The 21877-nt window shown below is 52.9% G+C and overlaps 1 protein-coding gene across 10 annotated transcripts in view; it reads right to left on the bottom strand.

Moving 5' to 3' along the window:
* Positions 1-4031: 4031 nt before the first annotated feature.
* The window catches only part of MAP7D1 (MAP7 domain containing 1), a 28503-nt gene continuing 10657 nt past the window's right edge, over positions 4032-21877 (bottom strand). The window contains exons 2-17 of one of the 10 annotated variants that reach the window (XM_049774687.1): positions 13792-14115; positions 13538-13606; positions 12259-12422; positions 11627-11741; positions 10061-10240; positions 8722-9107; positions 8450-8598; positions 7040-7365; positions 6663-6846; positions 6424-6562; positions 6216-6320; positions 5913-5966; positions 5739-5784; positions 5553-5643; positions 5235-5425; positions 4032-4610 (exon numbers count right to left, since the gene is read on the bottom strand). In XM_049774687.1, coding sequence (XP_049630644.1) covers positions 4600-4610; positions 5235-5425; positions 5553-5643; positions 5739-5784; positions 5913-5966; positions 6216-6320; positions 6424-6562; positions 6663-6846; positions 7040-7365; positions 8450-8598; positions 8722-9107; positions 10061-10240; positions 11627-11741; positions 12259-12422; positions 13538-13606; positions 13792-14115 — 2534 coding nt within the window. In that variant the 3' untranslated portion in view covers positions 4032-4599. Of the gene's footprint in view, positions 4611-5213; positions 5426-5552; positions 5644-5738; positions 5785-5912; positions 5967-6215; positions 6321-6423; positions 6563-6662; positions 6847-7039; positions 7366-8449; positions 8599-8721; positions 9108-10060; positions 10241-11626; positions 11742-12258; positions 12423-13537; positions 13607-13791; positions 14116-21877 lie in introns of those variants that run through there. The other 9 variants (XM_049774691.1, XM_049774690.1, XM_049774692.1 and 6 more) reach the window with 9 other exon arrangements.

Raw genomic sequence — 21877 nt, forward strand, 5'->3', positions numbered from 1 at the left:
CTTATGGTTATTTGGTTAATACCCAACTTTGCCCCAAGTTTACTTGTCACTTGTGCTTAACTGTTCCATTGACACCATCACCGCTTTATTGAGTGAATAAATAAAATATTGCATGCATTACTTAGGGGTCCTGCTTTCAGGAAAATGTTGGTTCCTCTGCCTCCATGAGACTATGAACTGCAGGCTTGGCTGGGACTGAAAGGAATGAGCACAGATCACAGCAGGGAGAGCAGTTGAGGGTTGCTAGTCCATGCCCTGCCCTGCTGGCACAGGAACTGACCATCAGCCTTTCCTGTCTCTCCTCTTTTTCGTTTTCTTTTTTTTTTTGGTTTTTGGGCCACACCCGGTGATGCTCAGGGATTACTCCTGGCTATGCGCTCAGAAGTCGCTCCTGGCTTGGGGGACCATATGGGACACCGGGGGATCGAACCGCGGTCTGTCCTAGGCCAGCGCAGGCAAGGCAGGCACCTTACCTCTAGCGCCACCGCCCGGCCCCGTCTCTCCTCTTTTTCATTGTTCTGCTCCTGTGGGGCTGCCCATTACTCTCTTTGCCCGTGATCACTCGGTAGGTGAGAAATTCTATCACTGAGCCACCAATGCTCCCCTTATCACTTGACTGGTTCCTTCTCAATCTTCTGGCCCAGTGAAGTGGTCTTCCTTTCCATGGCCCTCCTTTCATGTATTTTGTGCATCTTCTGGGAAGGATTGCCTTGTTTGCATTTCAAAACAAGTGAAGAGCTTTTGGCTCACATCTCAGAAAACAAAATTCTTAGCTTCAAAAGCAAAGAAAATTGATGCTGGAGCTATAGTGCAGGGACTAAGGTGCTTTCCTGGCACATGACTGACCTGGTTTGATCCCTAGTTTCAGATTTTTTTTTTTTTTTGTGGTTTTTGGGTCACACCCGGCAGTGCTCAGGGGTTACTCCTGGCTCCATGCTCAGAAATTGCTCCTGGCAGGCACGGGGGACCATATGGGACGCCGGGATTCGAACCGATGACCTTCTGCATGAAAGGCAAACGCCTTTCCTCCATGCTATCTCTCCGGCCCCTAGTTTCAGATATTATCCCTCAAACACTTCCCAGAGATCAGAATCAGAAGTAGAACCAGGGGGTTGGCGCGATAGCATAGCGGGTAGGGATTTTTTTGTTTTGTTTTGGTTTTTTTTTGGGGGTCACACTCAGCAGTGCTCAGGGGTTACTCCTGGCTCTACATTCAGAAATTGCTCCTGGCAGGCTTGGGGACCATATGGGATGCAGGGATTCAAACCACCATCCTTCTACATGCAAGGCAAATGCCCTACATCCATGCTATCTCTCTGGCCCACGGGTAGGACTTTTTGCCTTGTATATGACAAAACCAGGTTCGCTCCCGACATTCCATATGGTCCCCTGAGCCTGCCAGGAGTGACGTCTGAGCACAGAGCAAGGAGTAACCCTCAAGTGCTACTGAATATTGTCTCAAACCAAAAATAAGTAGATCCAGAGCACCCAGGAGTGTGGTCCCCAGCAGCAGTACCATTACCCCATCAAAAAATAAATAAATAAAATGAAGCAGAAGTTGCCATGCAGTAAGCTAGGCTTTGGAGTAGTGTCTGCAGCAATGCCTTCAAGGACCAGGTTTTTCCTGCCTCAACTTCTATCACCGTTGGCTTAGTTTTGCCCTTCAACCGGCCAGGCAGGGTGGAGGCAGCCGTTCCAGGCCTCAGCTGACCTCATCTTACAGTTCTCTCCTTGCTAGGTCTTAGTAACTATTTCTGTGTAACAAAAAAAAAAAAACTTAGAAGCAGGTGACAGTTTATTGCCTCATAGTTTTGGAGGGTCCAATGGGGTAGGGGTTGATTGGTGGGCCCTGGTGGAGGGTCTCTCTATGGTGAGAACTGAGCTGTGGGGCAGGGCTGGCATTGTATCTGAGCTTCACAGGGGCTGTGGCCTCTGCAACCAAGGCTCTTCCCGTGACTGTGGGCAGGCGGCCACAGTGGAGGCCACGTGGGCCTCTGCAGAGCTGAGGTGGCAGCTGCCTTCCTCCAGGGGGATCGGTGCCAGAGTGAGCAGTGCCAGAGCGAACAACAGTCAGAGCAGAAGCCACTTGTCTTCTGATCTAGATTCAGTCATGCCACAGCATCACTTCTGCTGCATTCCGATGGTCACTCAGCCCAGCCTGGGTGTGCCACAGGGAGGGGCTACACAGGGTAAAAACACAAGGAAGTGGGGGACGGGGGAGCCATCTTGGAGCTTGTTCCCATATGACATGTTTTTAGATGAGAGGAAGCTTCTCTGAGAAGTCCTACTGGCTCTGCTGTGGCCTGGAATCATCACGTGTCATAGCACTCACTCATGAGGCAGTTGGCCAATTTCTTTTTTTTTTCTCTTTGTGGCAATGCCAGGGATGGAACCCAGAACTCTGACAGGCTTGTGCTCCTGGAGCTCATGAGGGATTTGAAACTATCATTTCTAACTCATTACATACATGATTTCTTTTTTTGGGGGGGAGGGTCACACCCGGTGGTGCTCAGGGGTTACTCCTGGCTATCTGCTCAGAAATGGCTCCTGGCAGGCTCGGGGGACCATATGGGACACCGGGATTTGAACCAACCACCTTTGGTCCTGGATCGGCTGCTTGCAAGGCAAACGCCGCTGTGCTATCTCTCCGGGCCCTACATACATGATTTCTACCTCAGGTTAGGATCAACCTAGCTGGAAGCTTTGGGATCCACTAGGAAGACAACCACTGGAATCAAATCAGGATTGTTTGGTATGTATGAGGCAGTAGTGTTGGAATCTGTCCTGAGCAAGCAGCTTACTGAGTCTCTGATGCTCACCCATTAGCTTGTAAACTTAGCGATGATACAGTGGGTAAGGCTCTTGCCTTGTAAAGGGCCAACTCAGTTTCTTTCTCCAGCATTCCATATGGTCTCCTTAAGGACTGGCAGGAATAATTCCTAATCAGAGCCAAGAGTAAGCCTTGAGCTCTGCTGGATGTCACTTAGAAGAAACAAAAACAGGGAGGTGGAGAGATAGCACAGTGGTAGGGTTTTTGCCTTGCATGTGGCCAACCCAGGACAGATGGTGGTTCGATTCCCAGCATCCCATATGGTCCTCTGAGCCAGAGGCAATTTCTGACCACAGAGTCAGGAGTGACCCCTGAGCGCCACCAGGTGTGACCCAAAAACCAAAAAAAGAAAAACAAAAAACAAAATACCGGGCCCGGAGAGATAGCACAGAGGTGTTTGCCTTGCAAGCAGCCGATCCAGGACCAAAGGTGGTTGGTTCAAATCCCGGTGTCCCATATGGTCCCCCGTGCCTGCCAGGAGCTATTTCTGAGCAGACAGCCAGGAGTAACCCCTGAGCGCAGCCGGGTATGACCCGAAAACAAAACAAAAAAAAAAAAAAAGGGGCCGGGAAGGTGGCGCTAGAGGTAAGGTGTCTGCCTTACAAGCGCTAGCCAAGGAACGGACCGTGGTTCGATCCCCCGGCGTCCCATATGGTCCCCCCAAGCCAGGGGCGATTTCTGAGCACATAGCCAGGAGTAACCCCTGAGTGTCAAACGGGTGTGGCCCAAAAACCAAAAAAAAAAAAAAAAAAAAAAAAAACAAAATACCCCGGGGCCGGGCGGTGGCGCTGGAGGTAAGGTGCCTGCCTTACCTGCGCTAGCCTAGGAGACGGACCGCGGTTCGATCCCCCGGCGTCCCATATGGTCCCCCAAGCCAGGAGCGACTTCTGAGCGCATAGCCAGGAGTAACCCCTGAGCGTTACCGGGTGTGGCCCAAAAACCAAAAAAAAAAAAAAAATACCCCAAAACAAAGAGGAGCAGCTTTTTTTCACTGCCCAAACAGTGCAGACACAGCCATGCTTGCTAGATGAATGAAGTGATTCATGACCAAGTGGGAGACGGCAGGTAGGGGCTCCAGGGTCGCTATTGAAGGTGCAGATATCCTCAGACCCTTATTTCTTCTGCTTGTGTTAAAATTCACAGGCCACATCTTCCTAACCCTTCATCAGCCCCAAGGAGACGCAGGAGCAGCAGAGCAGCAGAATTTTTTCTCTTTATTTCTGGAGACATTTGATCAGATGCAATAACACTGATTCCAGGTGAGGGCAGGAGGCACAAGTTCCCCTAAAGCAACCTGTGGCCCCGGGTGCCCCCAGCCCGTTCTTGGGCTCCCCCTCAGTTACAGTTAAATAGAGAGGAAGAGCTCCCCAGGAGTCTTGGGAGGGTTGACCTCCTGCACCCGCCCCTCCAGGCAGAGGAGTCTGAGCACAAGCTATTTACAGTATTCACATCCACCAAACCCCACCAGACCAAGGCAAATACTACAGAGGCAAATACTCCTCTCCCACGAGAGGAGACCGAGAGGCTGTGAGTGTATGTGTGTGTGGGGTTGGGGGTGTCCGTACGTGTGAGCACACAAATGCACTGAGGACAGGACTTGGCTCCTGCCAAAGAGACATCAGTCTATAAGGTGCAGATTAAAAACAACAAAGAGGACCCTCCTGGGTGCCCAGGCCACTTCCGGCTTTGTTCCATTTCCTTTTCTTCAGATCTCCTGGTAGGTGATGCAGAGAAGCTCTCAGTGCTGTGTCTAGATCCAAGGCAACCGTTTAAAGAACTTCTGATGGAAGAACAGGAGGGGCAAAAGTCAGGGCAAAGTACTGCCTTCCCTTTCCCCAATGAAGCAGGAATGGGGGTCCTCTTGGGTAGGGTGTGAAGGGGCCTGGGCAGGGGTGGCAAACACGCGGCTCTCAAGCCGCAGGCAGCTCCTGGCCAAAATGAATGAGGCTCTTGGCCTCTTCTCATTATTTTGTATACTGTGGCTCTTTGCCAAGTTTGGATTTTGTTCTGCTGCTTCTGAGGAGGGACTTCTGAGGAGAGATCTCCAAGCGCACAGTCCCACCCCCAGGCTGCATCATCCCATCTCCCATCCCTCGGAAACAACTGCACAGGCCATCGAGCAGGGAACCCATGTGTCACATGGTCACATCTTGCCGTGAGTTCTTAGTGTGGAGGACGCAGCACACCCTCACCATCACTGCAGGATTTTTACCCTCACTCAAAATGGCAAAATGCAATATATGTTTAATATACTATTGTTAAAATTAGATGCTTTTGTGTGAATGTTTGTCTGTTTTGGTAGGTCACTGCGTGGTGTGGCTCTCTGACTCTCACAGTTTAAAATTTTATCTCTTTGTGTTGAACTTGTTCGCCACCCCTGGGCCTGGGAGTCAAGAAGCCGCACCTGTGACCTGTGGGGGCTGCACCACGGCTTTCTTGAGGAAAGCTTCTGCCTCTGCGAAGGGCAGGAGCGTGTCTGGTGTGCGGCCCAGACTCTTGTCCCCAGACGGTCCCTTAGAGAAGCCATTCTCTTGGTGCGCGGGGAGAGGCTGCAGGCCATTCACCAAAGACCCAGGTGGCTCCTTGCTTGGCAGGCTGTGGAGGAGGGGCAGACACTCAGGCATTGCTACTGGCCCGGGGAATCCACAGTGCCAGCTCCAGCCTCAACCTCCCTGCTTGCTGGATGGGGGCAGGGGAACACCCTTAGGATTAGAGTTGGTACCTCCACTGAGGCTCCTGGGGAGTCAGTGCCTCTTTCTGCCCTGCCTCCTTCTGCAGCTCTGAGGAATGGGTGTCCTCAGCTCTGTCAGGGTCTGTGGGAAGGAAGTAATGGCCTCGGTGAGGGGCTGCAATCTGGAGGGTCTTAGAAAGTTTGGGACATGGACTAAGGGGTAGGGAGGAGCTTTACCTGGACCCGAAGTGTTGGCTTTCACCTCCTTTCCATCCTGCTTCTGCTTTGGAGAAGAAGGACAGTCAGGCAAGCGGACACTCTGGCCCCACCTGACCGAGGGCTGCCACCTCTCCCTCACCAGCCCCTCCAGCTGCCACCCCACCCCAACCACATCCTCCTGGGAATCCTGACCTTGGTTTCTGCAGCTTCAGACTTCCGAGTCCTCTTCATGATCTCCTCCAGGCGCTATTTGGAGGCCCCAGCATCAGTCAGTCCCACCTTCCTCCCTGATCCCAAACCTTCCCCCACCACTTGCTTCCTGGGGTACCAGGACCCTGGTAGTACCCATCAATCCTCTGAAGAACAGGGAACCAGACCCTCCCAATTATTTTTGCCCAGTAGGCCCATTGTCCCAGCCTCCCTAGCCCCCTTCACTGGTCAGGTCCTGACCACCCACACCAGCTGCTCTGTGACCTGCCTGCTGCTCTCACTCACCTTTCTGCGCTCTTGCCGCTCCTGCTCCTCCCGCTGGAAGTGCTTTTCCCGCTCCTGCCGCTGCCGCTCCGCTTCTTCTCTGGACCGAGCTTCAGCCTCCTCTTTCTGCCAAAGACCCTTGTGAGCTCAAGGCAGTTGGCCTCCAGTCTTCCCTCCAACCAGATCCCTGGCTCCCTCCAGGAGACACCTGCACCCAGCCCGCTGGCACCTGCTTCTGCAGCCGCTCCTGCTCCTCCTGCTCAGCCTGAGCCTTCTCGCAGGCCTCCTGCTCTTCCCGCCTCCGGGCCTCGGCCTCGCGCTCGGCCCGGGCCTGAGCTTCCCGAGCCAGTTGTTCCTCTCGCATTTGCCTGGAAAAGGAAGGAGACTGACTCCATCTTCCTCGCTTCTGCAGCTCCCTCTGTGATGGGAAGTGGGGGGGTTCCCCTCAATTTATGGGGGTGCACGCACTTGTCCCTTTCGGCCTGCAGCTTCCGCTCCTGTTCCTCACGCTCCCGCTGCTCTCGAGCCTGGCGCCGCTTCTCAGCGAGGAGCCGGGTGGCCTCTTCTCGGTCCGTAGTGCCCGCCATGGGTTTGCTAGGGGTCACCGGGGGAGGTGGAGGTGGGGCTGGGGATGAGGTCCGGACAGCAGTATCTGAAATGGGATACAAGACCAGAAGTGAGCCCCAAACCCAATTCTGGCAGCCAGATCAGAGAGTGGGACCTTTCTCTGGGGGCTGGGACCTTCTCCTCATGCTATCTCCCAGCACCCAGTCACCTCCTGCAGCCCCCACCTCCCCTGCTCTCTCTCTCTCCATCCCCTTTCCGTCCTCTCTCTCCATGCTCACCTGCAGAGTTCTCTGCTGGGGGTTGCTCCTTCTGTGGTGGAGCAGGGATGGGAGAGGGCGCAGGTGAGGGTGCTGGTGAGGTGGCCGCTGCTGCCTCCTTCCCATCACCGGCCCTGCCCTTGCTCTGGTTCTTGTCGTCAGGCCCAGCTGCACTGGAATTCTCCTTTGCCTCATCCTTTTTCCGAACGCGCCCTTTGGGTGATGCAGTGGTGCCTCGGGGGGATGGTGGCTTGGGGGGCAGAGCATGGCCTGGCCCTGGGCTGGGGCAAGGTGAGGCAGGTCTGTGCCATGTGGAGGGAGAGGATGGTCGGGTCTTGGATTTAGGACTGAAAAGAAAGGGTCAGATTAGCTTGGGTGCTGGGGAACAATTTCAGGTTGTCCATGTGCAAAACAAACGTCCTACCCACTGTATTTTCACTCCGCCTCCCTGGTATGATCGTTTTGTTTGCTTGCTTATTTGCTTTGGGCCACACCTGGTGATGCTTAGAGGTTTGGGGGACCATAAGGGAAGACAGGAATCAAGCCTGGGTTGGCCACGTGCAAGGCAATTGCCTTACCTTCTGAACTACCTCCCTGGCCCCGGTATGATTTTGTTTATGTTTTGCTTTTATGTTTTATTGTTATGTTTGTTTATTTTTGGGCCACACCCAGCTCAGAGGTTACTCTGGCTTTGAGTTCAGAAATTACTCCTGGCAGAGGGACCATATGGGATGCTCAGGATCCAACTCAGGTCAGTAGTGTGCAAGGCAAACGCCCTACCTGCTGTGCTATCATTCCAGCCCCCCAAGTATGATCATTAAAGGAAAGAATAAAGCCTGCTTTTTTGGTACATTAGAGTGCACTTATGCTTAGAGCAGTACATGCTAGGCCCACTCATTCCTTCAGAACACCACTGAGTGAGTGTGTGGGTGGTTTTATAGGTGCTAGGGCACTTTAATGAATGAATGAAACACACACAAAGCAAGCTGGCACTGGGGATGTGGCTCAGCGGTAGAGCACTTAAATGCATCAGTGAGGCCTTGTTTCAATCCCCAGGTGGTATGACCCCTTTAGCACTGTGGGGCCTGACCCTTGTGGCACTCCACCACTGCCTTGGAGGGATCCTCATAACAAACAACAAAGTAAAGAAAGTAGTTTAAACATAAAAGGGCTGTGGGAGCCCCACAACCAAATCAATTACATGAAATGAAATTAAAATATTTGCTCTTGGACCTTGGGAGATGGCTGTAAGGGCTGGACTTACACGCTAAAGTCTTGGGCTTGATCCTGGCACCACATGGTCCCCTGAGCACAAAGCCATGAGTAGCCCCCAAGCATATAATCAGGCTCCAGGTTTTATTTGAGGAGTGGGTTCCCCACATCTAATTATGAATGAGTGCATGAATGAGTAGCCTTGCCACTGCTGCCCACCTAAGCTCTGAGGCTGAGCTGCCGGCCGAGAGGCGGAGACGGGGAGAGGCGGGCAGGGACTGTCGCTTCTTGAGGTTGCGCTCCCGGGCCAGGGCACTCTTCTCCTTCTCGTTCTCCCGTTCCTTGTCCTTCTTCTCCTTTTTCTGTCCCTGGCGAGGATGGAGAGGTGGGGAGGGCAGCGAGCAGAGAGGTCAGTTGTGCCGGGGACTCAAGCTCTGGGTCCCCACCTATGCCCTACACCTCCTCCAATGACCCACGACCCACTCACTCACCGGCGAAGCCTCGGGCCGCTTGCGGGCCAGAACGGGGCTGCCGCCCGCACTGGGCTTGCGGCGCTCCGCGCGCTCCCCAGGAGGGGCACAGCGGTGCCCGCTTCGGGGGGCGCTGCAGGGCGGCGTCAGGGGGCTAGCAGAGGCCGAGCGTGGGCACAGGGGCACGGCTGCGGAGGGATGAGTGCGGTCGGGGGGCGGCCCACGGGCGAGGCTGGCCCCTGCCCGGCCCCTGCTGGGGGCTCTCCCGGGGCCGCCGGCCCTACCCTGGTCGCGGCCGTTGCGGGGCAGTGTGACCGCACTGCGACTCCGGGCCAGGAAGGAGAGGGTGGGCGTCATCAGACGGTCCACGATGCTACTCTCCCAGGCACTCAGCTGCAGGCTGCGATCTAGGAGAATCCCGGGAGAGAAGGGACGTGAGCCACGCTGCAGAGGGTCCTGCGGGTCAGTGGGGCGGGAGGAGGGTGGGCACCAGGTGCCATCCCAGGCAAAGTCAAAGGAGTCCTGCCCGCCCAAGTGCCATGAGGTCTGATCCTCGTGGACCCAGGCGAGCTCCCTTTTAGGTTAGCTCTCAGCCTGGCTGGGGGGCATTCTTCTGCCTCTCCCTGGTGCCAGGGCTTTGAGCTGGGAGTCCAGAGAGGAGCCCCCAGGGTCCGGTGGAAGGCACCCCCCGTTGCCCATCGCAGGTCCCGCATTGGGGAGCCTCTACTCAGAGCCTGTGCCTGGGGGTGCATGGCCCTGAGGGTGTGGGACAGAGAAGGTCTTCGTGCTCATCTGACTCAGAAGCCCAGCGCCTAGCATGCAGTGCCAGGGAGAGAAAGGCTGCAAGCAAGAGGCCTGGTTGCCCGGGGGCCACCCGTCTCTGTCCCCTCAGCTGCTGGGTTATTTTTAAGCCTCAGTCAGGTGGGGCTGGTAACAGCAGCTGATTCGGTTGCTGGGCAACAGGGCAACCAAATAAACCATCGGAGAAACTTATAAATAACTCCTCCTGCTGAGCTCACTTGTCAGCCCAGAGCATGGTGGGAAATGCTGGGGCGGGTCAGCCCTGGTAGGCCCTGACTCTGGCGCTGCCAAGGCTGTAGCTAGGACTCCGGAGACAGAGAAGGCAGCGTTGCTGGGGCCCTCACACACACAGCACCCGGCCAACCCGGTCCTGGGGCAAGGCCACCTGCCTGAGGTTAGCTAGGCCAGCTGGCTGCCCTGTCGCACCCACCCCCACAGCTCTTGCTGCCTGCTAGGACACTGTCCTTTGTCTCTGCTCCCCTCTCCTGCAGGGCGCCTCTGTCCACAGGGGCCAGATCCAAACGCGGCTCCCCCCCAAAGGGTAGAAGGGGCGGGAGACCTGGGGCGTGGGAGGGCTCTGGGGTCCGTCCTGAGCTCTGGTGGGGAGTAAGGCTGGGCCTTCTCTTACTTCTACTGGGGGAGTTCCAGAGCGTGGCAGAGGACTTTGAGAGCCGCTTGTTGATTATAGAGTCCACGTGTTTGGGCAGGTTTACTGCCGACACGGAGCACCTGCTCCCACCTGGAGGGGAAAAGACACGGCATTAGGGCCGGGCCGGGCAGGAGCCAGGGGGGCACTGAGGCCTTCCATGCAGGGTGCTCCGCGGGCAGGGGTAGAGGGAGGAGTGGGCAGACTTGGGAAGGGTGGGGGAGGTAAACCCGGCTCTGGGGAGAATGGGGTGGAGGGGGACCAGAGGCAACCTGCACTGGGGGAGCCGACGGAGAAGGGGCAGAGGAAGGAGGTGGAGTTAAAACTAGAGAAGCTACGACCTGCCTGGCCAGGAAGCCGTCCCCTGGGGCTGGACGCTGCTACCCACCCTCACAGCCACTACCACCCAGCATTGGCACTGGTGGATGCTACCCAGCTAGGACGCTAGCTAGGACAGCAACACTATGGCCTGGGATAAATGCAGGGACAAGTCCCAGTCAGAACCAAAATCAATCACCCACATGTATCCACATACATCTAGGGACACAGAGATGGAGACATGCAGGAACGTGCACAGGTCAGGGGGACAGGGCCTCCCAAAGGCACTTGGGGGCACCGACATGCATGGACACAGACATCCACACACGAATGGATGGCGAGGCAGGCCCGGATGCATGACACACGCAGGCCACTTGGTGGGATGTGCACGGCTCACGTTTGTTGGGTGCTTACCGTGGACCAGGCAGCGTGTGGGGCACCACACACACATTACCTCACTTGATCCTCCCACACATCTACCTACAGTCTCGGAGGCAAGTGGCATTGTTATCCCCACTTTACAGATGGAGGCAGAGACCCCAAAACTGTTGTTAGTTAGAACACTACCTCGCTCTGCCTGACTTGGGAGCCCTCACTGAGGTCCAGCAGACCACAGACCCAGGAGAGTGAGACATGTTTTTGAGACACAACTACACAGAGATCCTTGAGCACATACGGCAAAGGATACACAGCAAAGAGCTTCTGAGCTTTGCCATGACAGAGACATCCAAACCCAGAGGTGCATACATGCCAGCAAAGAATGAGACCAAATTCCATGATGGGGCTATATGCCGAGAAGCCAGAGAAAGAAATCAACCTTCTAAGACAGGCATGAGGTGGGGGTAAGTAGTGGTGGATCATTTTCTTTGAGTATCTATGTATGCAGATGTTTCATTAACTAATAACTGGCAGGCACAAAGCAGTTCATTCTGAAATGAGGGGTTGGAAGAGCAATCCAAAGGAACAGAATCCATCTCTGAGTTGAAAGGGAAGCCCTTGTGAAGGGATCCTTTGGTCCACGGATCATTCCAGAAAATACAAGTCACATGAAGCAAGGCATACCTGCTGCAGGCGCTGCCAGCTCCGGCTCTGAAGCTGCTCCCTCCCCTCTCCTCCAGCCCCAGCCCTGCACGCTCATCCCAGCCCCTCCGGCCCACTCACTGGTCTTATGTCCGGGGGAGCCGTGGTGCAGGGCGCCTGCCCAGGACCAGCGCTGCTGTCGAATTTCTGCCCATGTCTTCTTCACTGACCTCTGGATGGCTGCTTCATAGCGCTCCTGGGTGGGGAAAGGCAGGGGAGAGGTCAGGCTTGCTGGCCTTCCTTATCTTGGGGAGAAAGGTCCCTCTCTCCGGTGACAGTGTCCTGCACACCCCCCCACACTCACACACAAACTTTCCCTGACTCACTGCCAGAAGCCAAGGTTACCAAACCTGGCAATAGATCCCTTGGTTCTTGGGGAGCTTTTCATGGTTCTTGAGTCATTTCCTGGATCTATGAGGTGTTTCTCTGAAAATGGGTGGGGAATGTCCCTGCCTGAGCTTCCCAGGTGAGACCCCATCTGAAGGCTCTGACCTTGGACTTCTTGGGTCTTTGCCAGCCTACAAACGTGTCTGTAGGTGCCCAGCTAGACTAGAGTCTAGAGTAGGCATGACAGGGCCACAGAGGCCATGTGAACTGGGAAAAGAAAGGCCCAGGCCTTCAAGAGGACATGGAGGTGCACTGACATGTGTGATGTATGGGCTCATACTCGGGCTGCATGGTGCCCCTCTGGGCAGAGAGCATCCCACACAAACCTTGTTTTTCTCCAGCTTTTGTCGCTGCCTTTCCTCCAAGGCTGCGCGGCGCTGCTCAGCCTTCAGCCGCTGCTCCTCCAGCCGTCTCCGGCGCTCCTGGAGCTGTTTCTCACGCAATGCCTTGGCCTTCTCTTCCTTCTCCAGCCACACTGCCTTCTTGGCGGCTGTGGGGACAGGGAACCCGGGCGGGCCGGGCAGTGGTGTGAGCTTCCTCAGTGGGGTCTGGCCAAATGTGTCTTGCCACATTTTTTTTCTTTTGTCATACCCACTCCTCTCTCTTCCATTCTCAACTCTCAGCAAATCAAAGACTTTCTGGTTGGGTTTTTCTTTTGTGGGGGGGATATACCCAGCATGCTCAGGGCTTACTCCTGGCTCTGCTGAGGGGTCACTCCTGGTGGGGCTCAGTGAACCATACAGGGTGCTGAGGATCAAACTTAGATTGGCCATATGCAAGGCAAGCACCCTACCTGCTGTACTATTGCTCCAGCCCCAGGTTTTCTGCTTTATTTTGAAGGGTGGATTGGTGGGCCACACCCATGATATTAGGAGGCTACCTGAGTGCTGGATTAAACCTGGGACTCCAGCAAAGCCTTCATTCCTGCCCTATGAGCCAACTCCCCGACCCTTAAGGGCTTTTTGAAGACAGGGTCAGACTTCATAAGAGGCAGCGTGATGGGGAGCCCAGATGTGACCCCTTGATCTCATGAATCTGGCCGTGGCCGAGTAATGAGTCCTTTAGTGCCATCTTCTTGGCTACCCATGGGGCCTGGCCTGTCAGACAGGTTTCCATGTGACGACTATTGTGGCCCAGGGATGAGACGAGGCTCCTAGGTCTGTGTCTCGACTGTTCCACCAGCTGGATGGATTAGGCCAGTGATTTCATCTTTCTGAGCCTCCGTTTTCCCACTCTCAACATGGGCTGAGGATTTCCCATGACAAAGCCTGTTCTGCTCTTAGCACAGAGTACACCATTGTCTTTTCTCCCATTGCCAGGAAATCCAGACCATGTGGCACCCAGAATGAAGCTCACAGGCCTCCTACTAGTTCTGGGCACTTCCTAAGCCACCTTTGGGCTCTCTTGCTGGCAGGAAATCCCCCACAGCAGAGCTGTTGGGATAGGTGCGTGTGTGCGTGTGCAGGCAAGTGGCACTAGGCTCTTGCTCACCCTTTCCCCTTTGAGCTGTCACCCAGACCCCCTCACAGGCACACCTCAGAGTTCCCTGGGGTGCTGCTGTGACTAATAGGAGGCTACTGGTGATGAAGGTATACCAACACTCACCCAGATACTTGGCCCGTTCTTCTCGCCGCTCCTTGGCCAGCTTGTGCCTCTCTCCTGCCTTCTTTACATCTTAGCCAAGGGAGCAAGAATAGATTTAGGTCAGGAGGCTCCCACGAGGTAGTCAATTTGGGGCTCTCCCACCAGAATGTACCAACCACATCCCATCTCCCATCTCCTCCAGGTCAAGGGAGTATTGTCCAGGGTTGACATAAGCTGAGCCCAGAGTAGGTTGCAGAGCTCAGGACAGTGCTCACCTTGCTTGGCAGGAGGGCTGTCAGAGACTGGCACCGCTGTTGGGGATGGTTGGCTGCTCCTGCGGGATGGCCTGGCGTCCCTTGGGCCTGTGGCTGGCGGGGTGGACCCCCTGACCTTCGCTTCTGAGAAAGGGGACTCTTGCTGGCTGCGAGGCCTCTCTGGATCTAGAGAGAGCCGCTCAGGGCTAGTGGCATTCTTCATGGCAGGAGGGGTGTCTGGTGGAGTGTCAGGCACCAGGGCTGACATTGGAGGTGGCGGAGGTGGTGGGGAAGGGTCACCTTCTGGAGAAGGTCTTGGCTCTGTAGGGGTTCGGGCTGCCGGAGCTAGAAGAAACAGAAGCACAAGGGAGGAAAGTCAGTCAACAAGACAGTCTGTGCTCTCAGCTCAATCTGCAGTTCACTTGTTCTGGTCCAACAGGGCCCGCTCCATCCATCAGAGCCACATGTTTACTACAGTTCTTCTGGCCAAGTCCTGGTCCACAAAACAATCAGGCCCCTCCTTGCAGGGCCTGCTCCCTAGCTGGATAGACAAACAGTAAGACAACTGTACCGGGGGCCTGAAAAATAGCACAGTTGTAGGGCATTTGCCTTGCAGGCCACCAAACCCGGGACAGACCAGGTTCATCCAGCATCCCATATGGTTCCCTGAGCCTGCCAGGAATGATTTCTGAGCTTAGAGCCAGGAGTAACCCCTGAGTGCCGCTGGGTATGGCCTAGAAACCAAAAACAAAACAAAAGCAAATTAAAAAGGACAATTGTATAGGAGAAACCCACTGTCCAGAGAAAACTGAGCAGTGAAGGTTACTATACACTAGGGGTGGGGGCCTGCCTGAAAAAACAACAGCCAATCTGAGAGATCCATAAGGTGAACTGAAACTGACAAAGCAGGAAGGCGAGTTCTGGCAAGAAGATGAGACTCCAGTAATGGTACAGCGGGTAGGATGCTTGCCTTGTATGTGGCTGACTCTGGTTTGATCCCCAGTACCCCCAAGTGGTCTCCTGAGCCCCAGCAGGAGTGGTCTCAGAGCACAAAGCTAGGAGTAACCTAACCTCTGAGCACCATCAGGTATAGCTCCCATACCTCCCCACACACACCCCCAAAAAAAGAGAGAAAGGAAAATCTGTAGATGGGAGAGACAGCACAGGAGTTAAGACACCTGCCTTACATATTCCATCCTGGCAATGTATATGGTCTCCCAGGTACTGCCAGAAGTGGTCCCAGAACACACTGTTAGGAATAGCCCAAGCACAGCTTGGGTGTCCCCAACTCCCCATTTGTCCCAACAAGCAAACTGAAACTTCAAAGATGGGTTAGAGAGAGTACAGCAGGTAGAGAGCTTGTGTTGCATGCAGCCAATCTGGATTCTATCCCTGGCATCATCCCATACAGTCCCAAAGAATAACCCCTGAGCACCACTGGGTGTGGCCCCCAATCCCCCAAAATTTAAAAAGAACCCACAAGGGCCGGAGCAATAGCATAACATAAGGTGTTTGCCTTCCTTGCACATGACCAACACAGGACGGACCCTGGTTCAAATTCCAGTTCAAATTCAAAGTCCCTGAGCCTGCCAGGACTAACCCCTGAGCACTGCTGGGTCTTACCCAAAAACCAAAAAAAATAAAATAAAAATAAAAAGAACCCACAAAGAATCGAACATGTATAAAGGGGCACCTGTGATTGGGAGATTTTTGCCAGATAGCAGAGAGCTGCCCTTGTCTGCCTCTCTCACCTTTGTGCATAACCTCAGCATCACAATGGCCAACTGAGGCCAGCCTAGAAGGAAAGACACCAACAAGGCATAAGGAGGCTCAACCTGTGGGATGGGCAGCCAGCAATATTCAGTCATTGTACTATTTTTTGTTCCAACCACCTTCAGATTTCTTTGATGTGACTTTCCCAGGATCCCCGTGAGAGATGCTGGCTTGTGGGGGATGCCACCTGGTTTGGTAGGCACATGTGAGCACATGTCCAACAGAGAGCAGCAGGAAGACAGACTTTGGAGACAGACTTTTGTGACTGTGATCTCACCATCCTAAGACAGGAAGGGAGTGCCTGCTTACCTGACAGCAAGCAGCACACCACTGGGCCTGACCTCTTTTGCTTTTGTGTCTACAAAATGGGGGAATGCCCAAGCCAGCTGTGATGTCAAGAGCATGTGTCACGCTGCTACATGCCCCTCCTCCCTGCAGGTCTTAGCAAGCAACCAGGGAAACCTCTGAATGCCAGGCCCTGGTGCCACCTGCTGCTCTCTGGGCACTGAGGGGCAGGAAGGTAACACAGGCTCTGGCCTTCTCTTGGGAATGGGCCAGGGATCTCTGGGAAGGTGGCTCTAAGGAAGCATATTTTGTTTTCCCAGGGGGTGTCACTAGGTTCTCTGCTGGGAAATCTGGTCTTTTTAGGAGGTTACCTGATAGTGACATGAGTACAGGGAAGGACACTCCTGTGGACCAGCTCTGGGGATTCTAGGAAGATGATGTCCAGTGTCTAACTAGGAGCCCTGAAATAAGACTATAGTATAGTGGACAGGGTATTTGCCTTGCACATGGCCAACTAAAATTCAATCCTCAGCATCCCGTAAAGCTCCCCAAGCCACACCACGAGTGATCCCTGAGCTCAGAGCTAGGAGTAAGACCTTAGCATCCCTGTGTGTGACTCAAAGACAAAAATAAAACAAAAGATACAAAAGAATTCGGATTTCTCTGCTGTATGATCTTTGGTTAGTTATAGACCATCTCTCCCTTTCTGTTGTTGTTTTCGGGCCACACCTGGAGATGCTCAGTGATTACTCATGACTCTGTACTGAAGAATTAAACCTGAGGCCGGAACAGTAGCACAGGTAGGGTGTTTGCCTTGCACGTGGCAGACTCGGGTTCTATCCCAGCACCCCATATGGTCCCCCGAACATGCCAGGAGTGATTTCTGAATGCCTCGCCAGAAGTAACTTCTGAGTGCTGCCAGGTGTGATCCAAAGATCAGGAACAAACAAACAAAAAGAATTATTTCTGGTGAGGTTCACGAGGACCATACAAGCTGCTAGGGATTAAAGCTGGGTCAGTGGCATGCAAGGCAAGACCCTACCTGACCCTCTGTGCCACAGCTACTCCTCCACAGATGCAGGCAGTGCCAGGGTGGGGATGTGGCTTAGCAGTAAAGCACTTTCCTGGTATGTATGAGGCCCTGAATTTGATTCCTGACACTGCCAAAATTTTTTAACTAAAAAAAAGAAATGGGGCCATAGCGGTGGCTCTAGAGGTAAGGCGTCTGCCTTATAAGCGCTAGCCTAGGAAGGACCTCGGTTCGATCCCCTGGCATCCCATATAGTCCCCCAAGCAAGGAGTGATTTCTGAGTGCAGAGCCAGAAGTAACCACCTGAGCACTGCCGGGTGTGATCCAGAAACAAAAACAAACAAAAAAAGAAATGGGTTTGGGAGGCCATGATATGGTTCAAAGGGTTGGAGTACATGTCCTGCCTGTGGAAATCCCAGGTTCAATCCCTTGCACTGATTAGTCCTCAAAACACCAAACTAGAAGTGGGTCCCCAAAACACCACACTACAATGCCTTCCCAGCACTGACAGGGGTTTGACCCTTTCCCCACAAAATGCAGAGAGCCATCACCTCACAGGATTGGGAAGACTGTGAGTTCTGATAACCCCTTATGTATTTCGTGAGAATTTCCTATGTTTGACATATATTACCTGTATTACTTTTAATCCTCACTGATAAAAACTTAGGATGAAGACACTATAAATAAATCTTAGATACAGGGCCGGAGAGATGGCATGGAGGTAAGACGTTTGCCTTTCATGCAGAAGGATGGTGGTTCGAATCCCGGCATCCCATCTGGTCCCCTGTGCCTGCCAGTGGTGGTTTCTGAGCATAGAGTCAGGAGTAACCTCTGAGCACTGCTGGGTGTAACCCAAAACCCAAAACAAAAAAAAACAAAAAAACAAAACAAAACAAAACAAAAAAACCAACTTAGATACAGATAAGGAAAGCAAAAGTAAAAATATTCAGTAGGAAGCAGGAGGGATAGCACAAGAGTAACAGAGGGATGTAGGGTATAGGGTACAGAGTACAGAGGAATAGCACTTGATGTACATGTGACTGGCTCTGGTTCAGTCCCCAGCTCAACATATGATCCAGAGCCTTGCTAGGAGTAACCCCTGAGCATAGAGTTGAGAGTAAGAGCAGTCCCGGAGCAATACTGGTATGGTTCAGAAAAGAAAACTAAAAACATTTCAGTAGGGCCAGAGAAATAGCTGAAAGGAGTGGAGCACAAGCTCCACAATCCCCAGCACTATATGGTCTTTAGAGCAGAGAGACAGAAGTAATACCACTGGGTCTGGCTCCAAAACCAGAAACAAACAAAAAACTAGGTTCAATAAAGTAACCTGAGGTCACTCAGCTAGTAAATGAGGACGCTGGACTTGAACCCAGTGTCAGTCACTGGCCCAGCAAATTCGCAATGCTCTATCTCCGTTGACGGCAATATGATGTAATGCATGTTATGCAATAAAGTTATCTCGGGCTCATGCTGTTCTCCCCTTATTCCTTCCCTTCCAGCTTCCTGAGCACCAGACAAGAGTCCAGCTGAGGCCCTGCCTCGAGGTCCTTTCCAGGCTGCCAGCCTATTTCCCAGCCACCTACATATGCTGTTCCAAAGCAATGTGTAAAAGAATGAGTCGTGACCATGAACTGAGTGACTGCTAGGACCACACAGCGGAGCCAGACCCTGTGCTCCTCTTAAATTTCATCTGAACCCTAAGAAGTAGAGATTTTCTTTTCTCTCTCTCTTTTTTTTTTCTTTTTTTTTTTTTTTTTTGAGTCATACCCAGTGATGTTCAGGGATTATTTGAGGAATTTGTACTCAGAAATTACTCCTGGTAGGAACTATATGGGATGCTGGGAATCAAACATGGGTCCATCCCAGGTCGGCTGCATTCAAGGCAAATGCCCTACCGTTGTGCTATCGCTCCAGCCCCATTTTATATTTTATCTTTTACGTGTGGTACATGAACTCAAAACCACACCTTGCACAAGTGTGGCAGGCACTTCACTACTAAGCCACAATCTGGCCCAAGGGGCAGAGATTCTTATTCCCATTATACCATTATATATGAAGACCATCAAAACTTACTCTGTGAGGTGAACTTGCTATGGGTCAGAGAACGACTACATAGTCAGGCAGAATTTGAAACCAGGACTTTCTGGGGCCAAGGCGTCTGGGCATATGAGTATGAAGTTTTGGAGACTGAGGGTGGGGCATATTTGTTGTCCTTCTCCTAGCACCTGAATATGCTTTCGGTGTCGCAAAGTAAACTGGTAGGCGGATGTCTGTCTACACCAAGGCAAATCACACCCATTAGGGAGGAGCACGGCTCCTCGAGTAGGTCCCTACTTACCAAGTACAAGTAGTCTGGGAGGAGGGAGAGCGTGAAGTCCAGAGGGACAGCACCTGGGCGTCTCAGGAAGCTGAGTGGAAAGGCTTTAGGCTTGAGGTGAACTGGCCTGAGTAGGGAATCAGGGCTCAATCTATGACACAGGCTAGTCCCAGACACTGAGCCTCGCTGTCCTCTTCTACTTGCTAGGAAAGGAGCTGTATCACCTCTGACCCCAGAGTGGCTCAGAAAGCAGGGCTGACCCGGAAGGTGTCCTTCTCCCTAATTTGGCTACAAGAACCTCCATGAGTCAGGCTATTACCCACTGCTCCATGACACAGATCTCAGGCTCACTAAAGGCTTCTCTGTGTTGCTAAATCCAGCAGCTGAGAAATCAGTCCTTGAATTTTGTTGTGGATATTTGGGGCCCACACTCTGCAGTGCTCAGGGGCCACTCTGGGTAGTGCTTGGCAGAAGGAATGGGCAGATTGTTTTTTGTTTTTGTTTTTGGGCCACACCCATTAACACTCAGGGGTTGCTCCTGGCTATGCGCTCAGAAATCACTCCTGGCTTGGGGGGACCATATGAGATCGCAGGGGGATGGAACCTTGGTCTTCCTAGGCTAGTGCTTACAAGGCAGATGCCTTACCTCTAGTGCCACTGCTCCGGCACTGGAATGGACAGATTGAACCTGAGGCCCACAAGTTTAAAAAATGTGCCCAGCCCTCTGAGACATTCCTCCCCACACCTGCCCTGGCTCCCAGACTTGTAGACCTATCAGTCATGTGTGACACAGGCATCCCCTTGGGCTTCCTTGAGCATTTTCTTCACTTTCATTGCAAACACCATCTTTGGCATTCTTTCTGCTGTGCTGGCTGAGACTTCAGACTTCCCAACTGGTCCCTCCTTAGCTTCCTAATCGCTTGATGCTGGGATGCCTGGGGGCTCAGAGGAGCACCTCATCTTCTTTCTGTCTACACGCACTCCCTGGGTGATCTCATCCAGACTCACGGCTTTAAATACCACTGCTCTGCTGATGACAACTGAATCTGGATCTCCAGCCCAGGCCTCTCCCTGAGTTCCAGTTTCACTCATGCTACTCCCTATTTGGCACCCCAGGTAGCCTTACAGACCTCAAATTTAGCATGTCCAAAAACTGAGCTCCTGGTCTTTCGCCTATTCCACCCCTAGTTTCACCTTCTCCCTTGATGGTGACCCTGTCCTTCCAGTTTCTCAGGCCCCACACCACCCAAGTCTTTTTAGAATTTTTACTTTATCTCATACCCCACATCTAATCTCTCAGGCAATCTGTACAGAACACATCTTCAAACCAGTCCTGTCTCTCAAGCTCTGCTTCTAGCACCTCGGTCTCACTTCTTTCCTGCATGATAGAAGACTTACAGCTGCCGATTTTGGGGTTCCTCTGTCTTTAAAATAAATCAGATTAGGGATGGGGTGATGGGAGAGAGGCTAAGGCACTTGCCTTGGACTGGACTGATAGTATAGCAAGTAGGGCACTTGCCTCTCAGATGGAATACTGAGTTCCATCACTGGTATCCTATATTGTCCCCTGAGCACTGCCAGTGTGATTCTTGAGTATAGAGCCAGGAGTGTAACACCGAATAACATAGGGTGTAATACCTCAGAAAAAAAAAAATTAAGGCACTTGCTTTACACGCAGCCTACCTGGATTTGATCCCTGGGACTCTACAGTGATCCCTGTATGTGAGTCCTGATTATGCCCTAAATATGGTCCCAAAACCAATCAAACAAAATGTAAACAAAATACATCAGATTGGGGGCCAGAGCAATAGCACAGTGGGTAGAGCATTTGCCTGGCAATGTGGCCAAACTGGGTTCAATCCCAAGTACTCTATATGGTCCCCCAAGCCTGCCAGAAGTAATTTCTTTTTTTTTTTTTTTTTGGTTTTTGGGCCACACCCTGTGAGGCTCAGGGGTTACTCCTGGCTATACGCTCAGAAGTTGCTCCTGGCTTCTTGGGGGACCATATGGGATGCCGGGGGATCGAACCGCAGTCCGTCCTAGGTTAGCGCAGGCAAGGCAGGCACCTTACCTCCAGCGCCACCGCCCGGCCCCCAGAAGTAATTTCTAAGCGCAGAGCCAGGAGTGACCCTTAAGTGCTGTTGGGTGTGGCCCCAAAACAAAAACAAAATCCTCCAAGTATACCCCATCTTCCAGAGACACCCCAAAGGAACCACAGTGACCTCTAAAGTCCCTTTCATATTTTCCCTCTCCAGCCCATGAGCCCCAGATTCCAGCTTCTCCTCCTCTGTCTATTGAAGCAGCTGCTGTTCCTCATGGTGTGAGGCCCGCTCCTGTCTCAGGGCTAAGAATTCTGTTTCCAGCTCTGCCAGTCTTACTCCCTCACCTCCTTTGGGCCTGAGCACCAAGATCACTTCTCAAACTACCACAGTCCCCTACTGAAGACCACTACTGGACATTGAGTCTACCTCTCTTTTCCAACTATATTTCCTCCCTTTCCAGCTTAATTTCTTCACATGATGGGGTCTTGCCATGCCCACCTCCCCAGGAGATAATCCCCTGGAGGGCACATGCTGGTCTCTGCTGTAGGCATTTTCATCAGGAAGGCACATAGGGTAGTAGCACACTGGTGCCCTACATAAACCAGATGAAGGACAAAATTCATGAACACCAACTTGGTACATAGACACCCCCAGCCTCTC

This window comes from Suncus etruscus, chromosome 6, assembly GCF_024139225.1.
Source record: "Suncus etruscus isolate mSunEtr1 chromosome 6, mSunEtr1.pri.cur, whole genome shotgun sequence".
Classification (NCBI taxonomy): Eukaryota; Metazoa; Chordata; class Mammalia; order Eulipotyphla; family Soricidae; genus Suncus; species Suncus etruscus.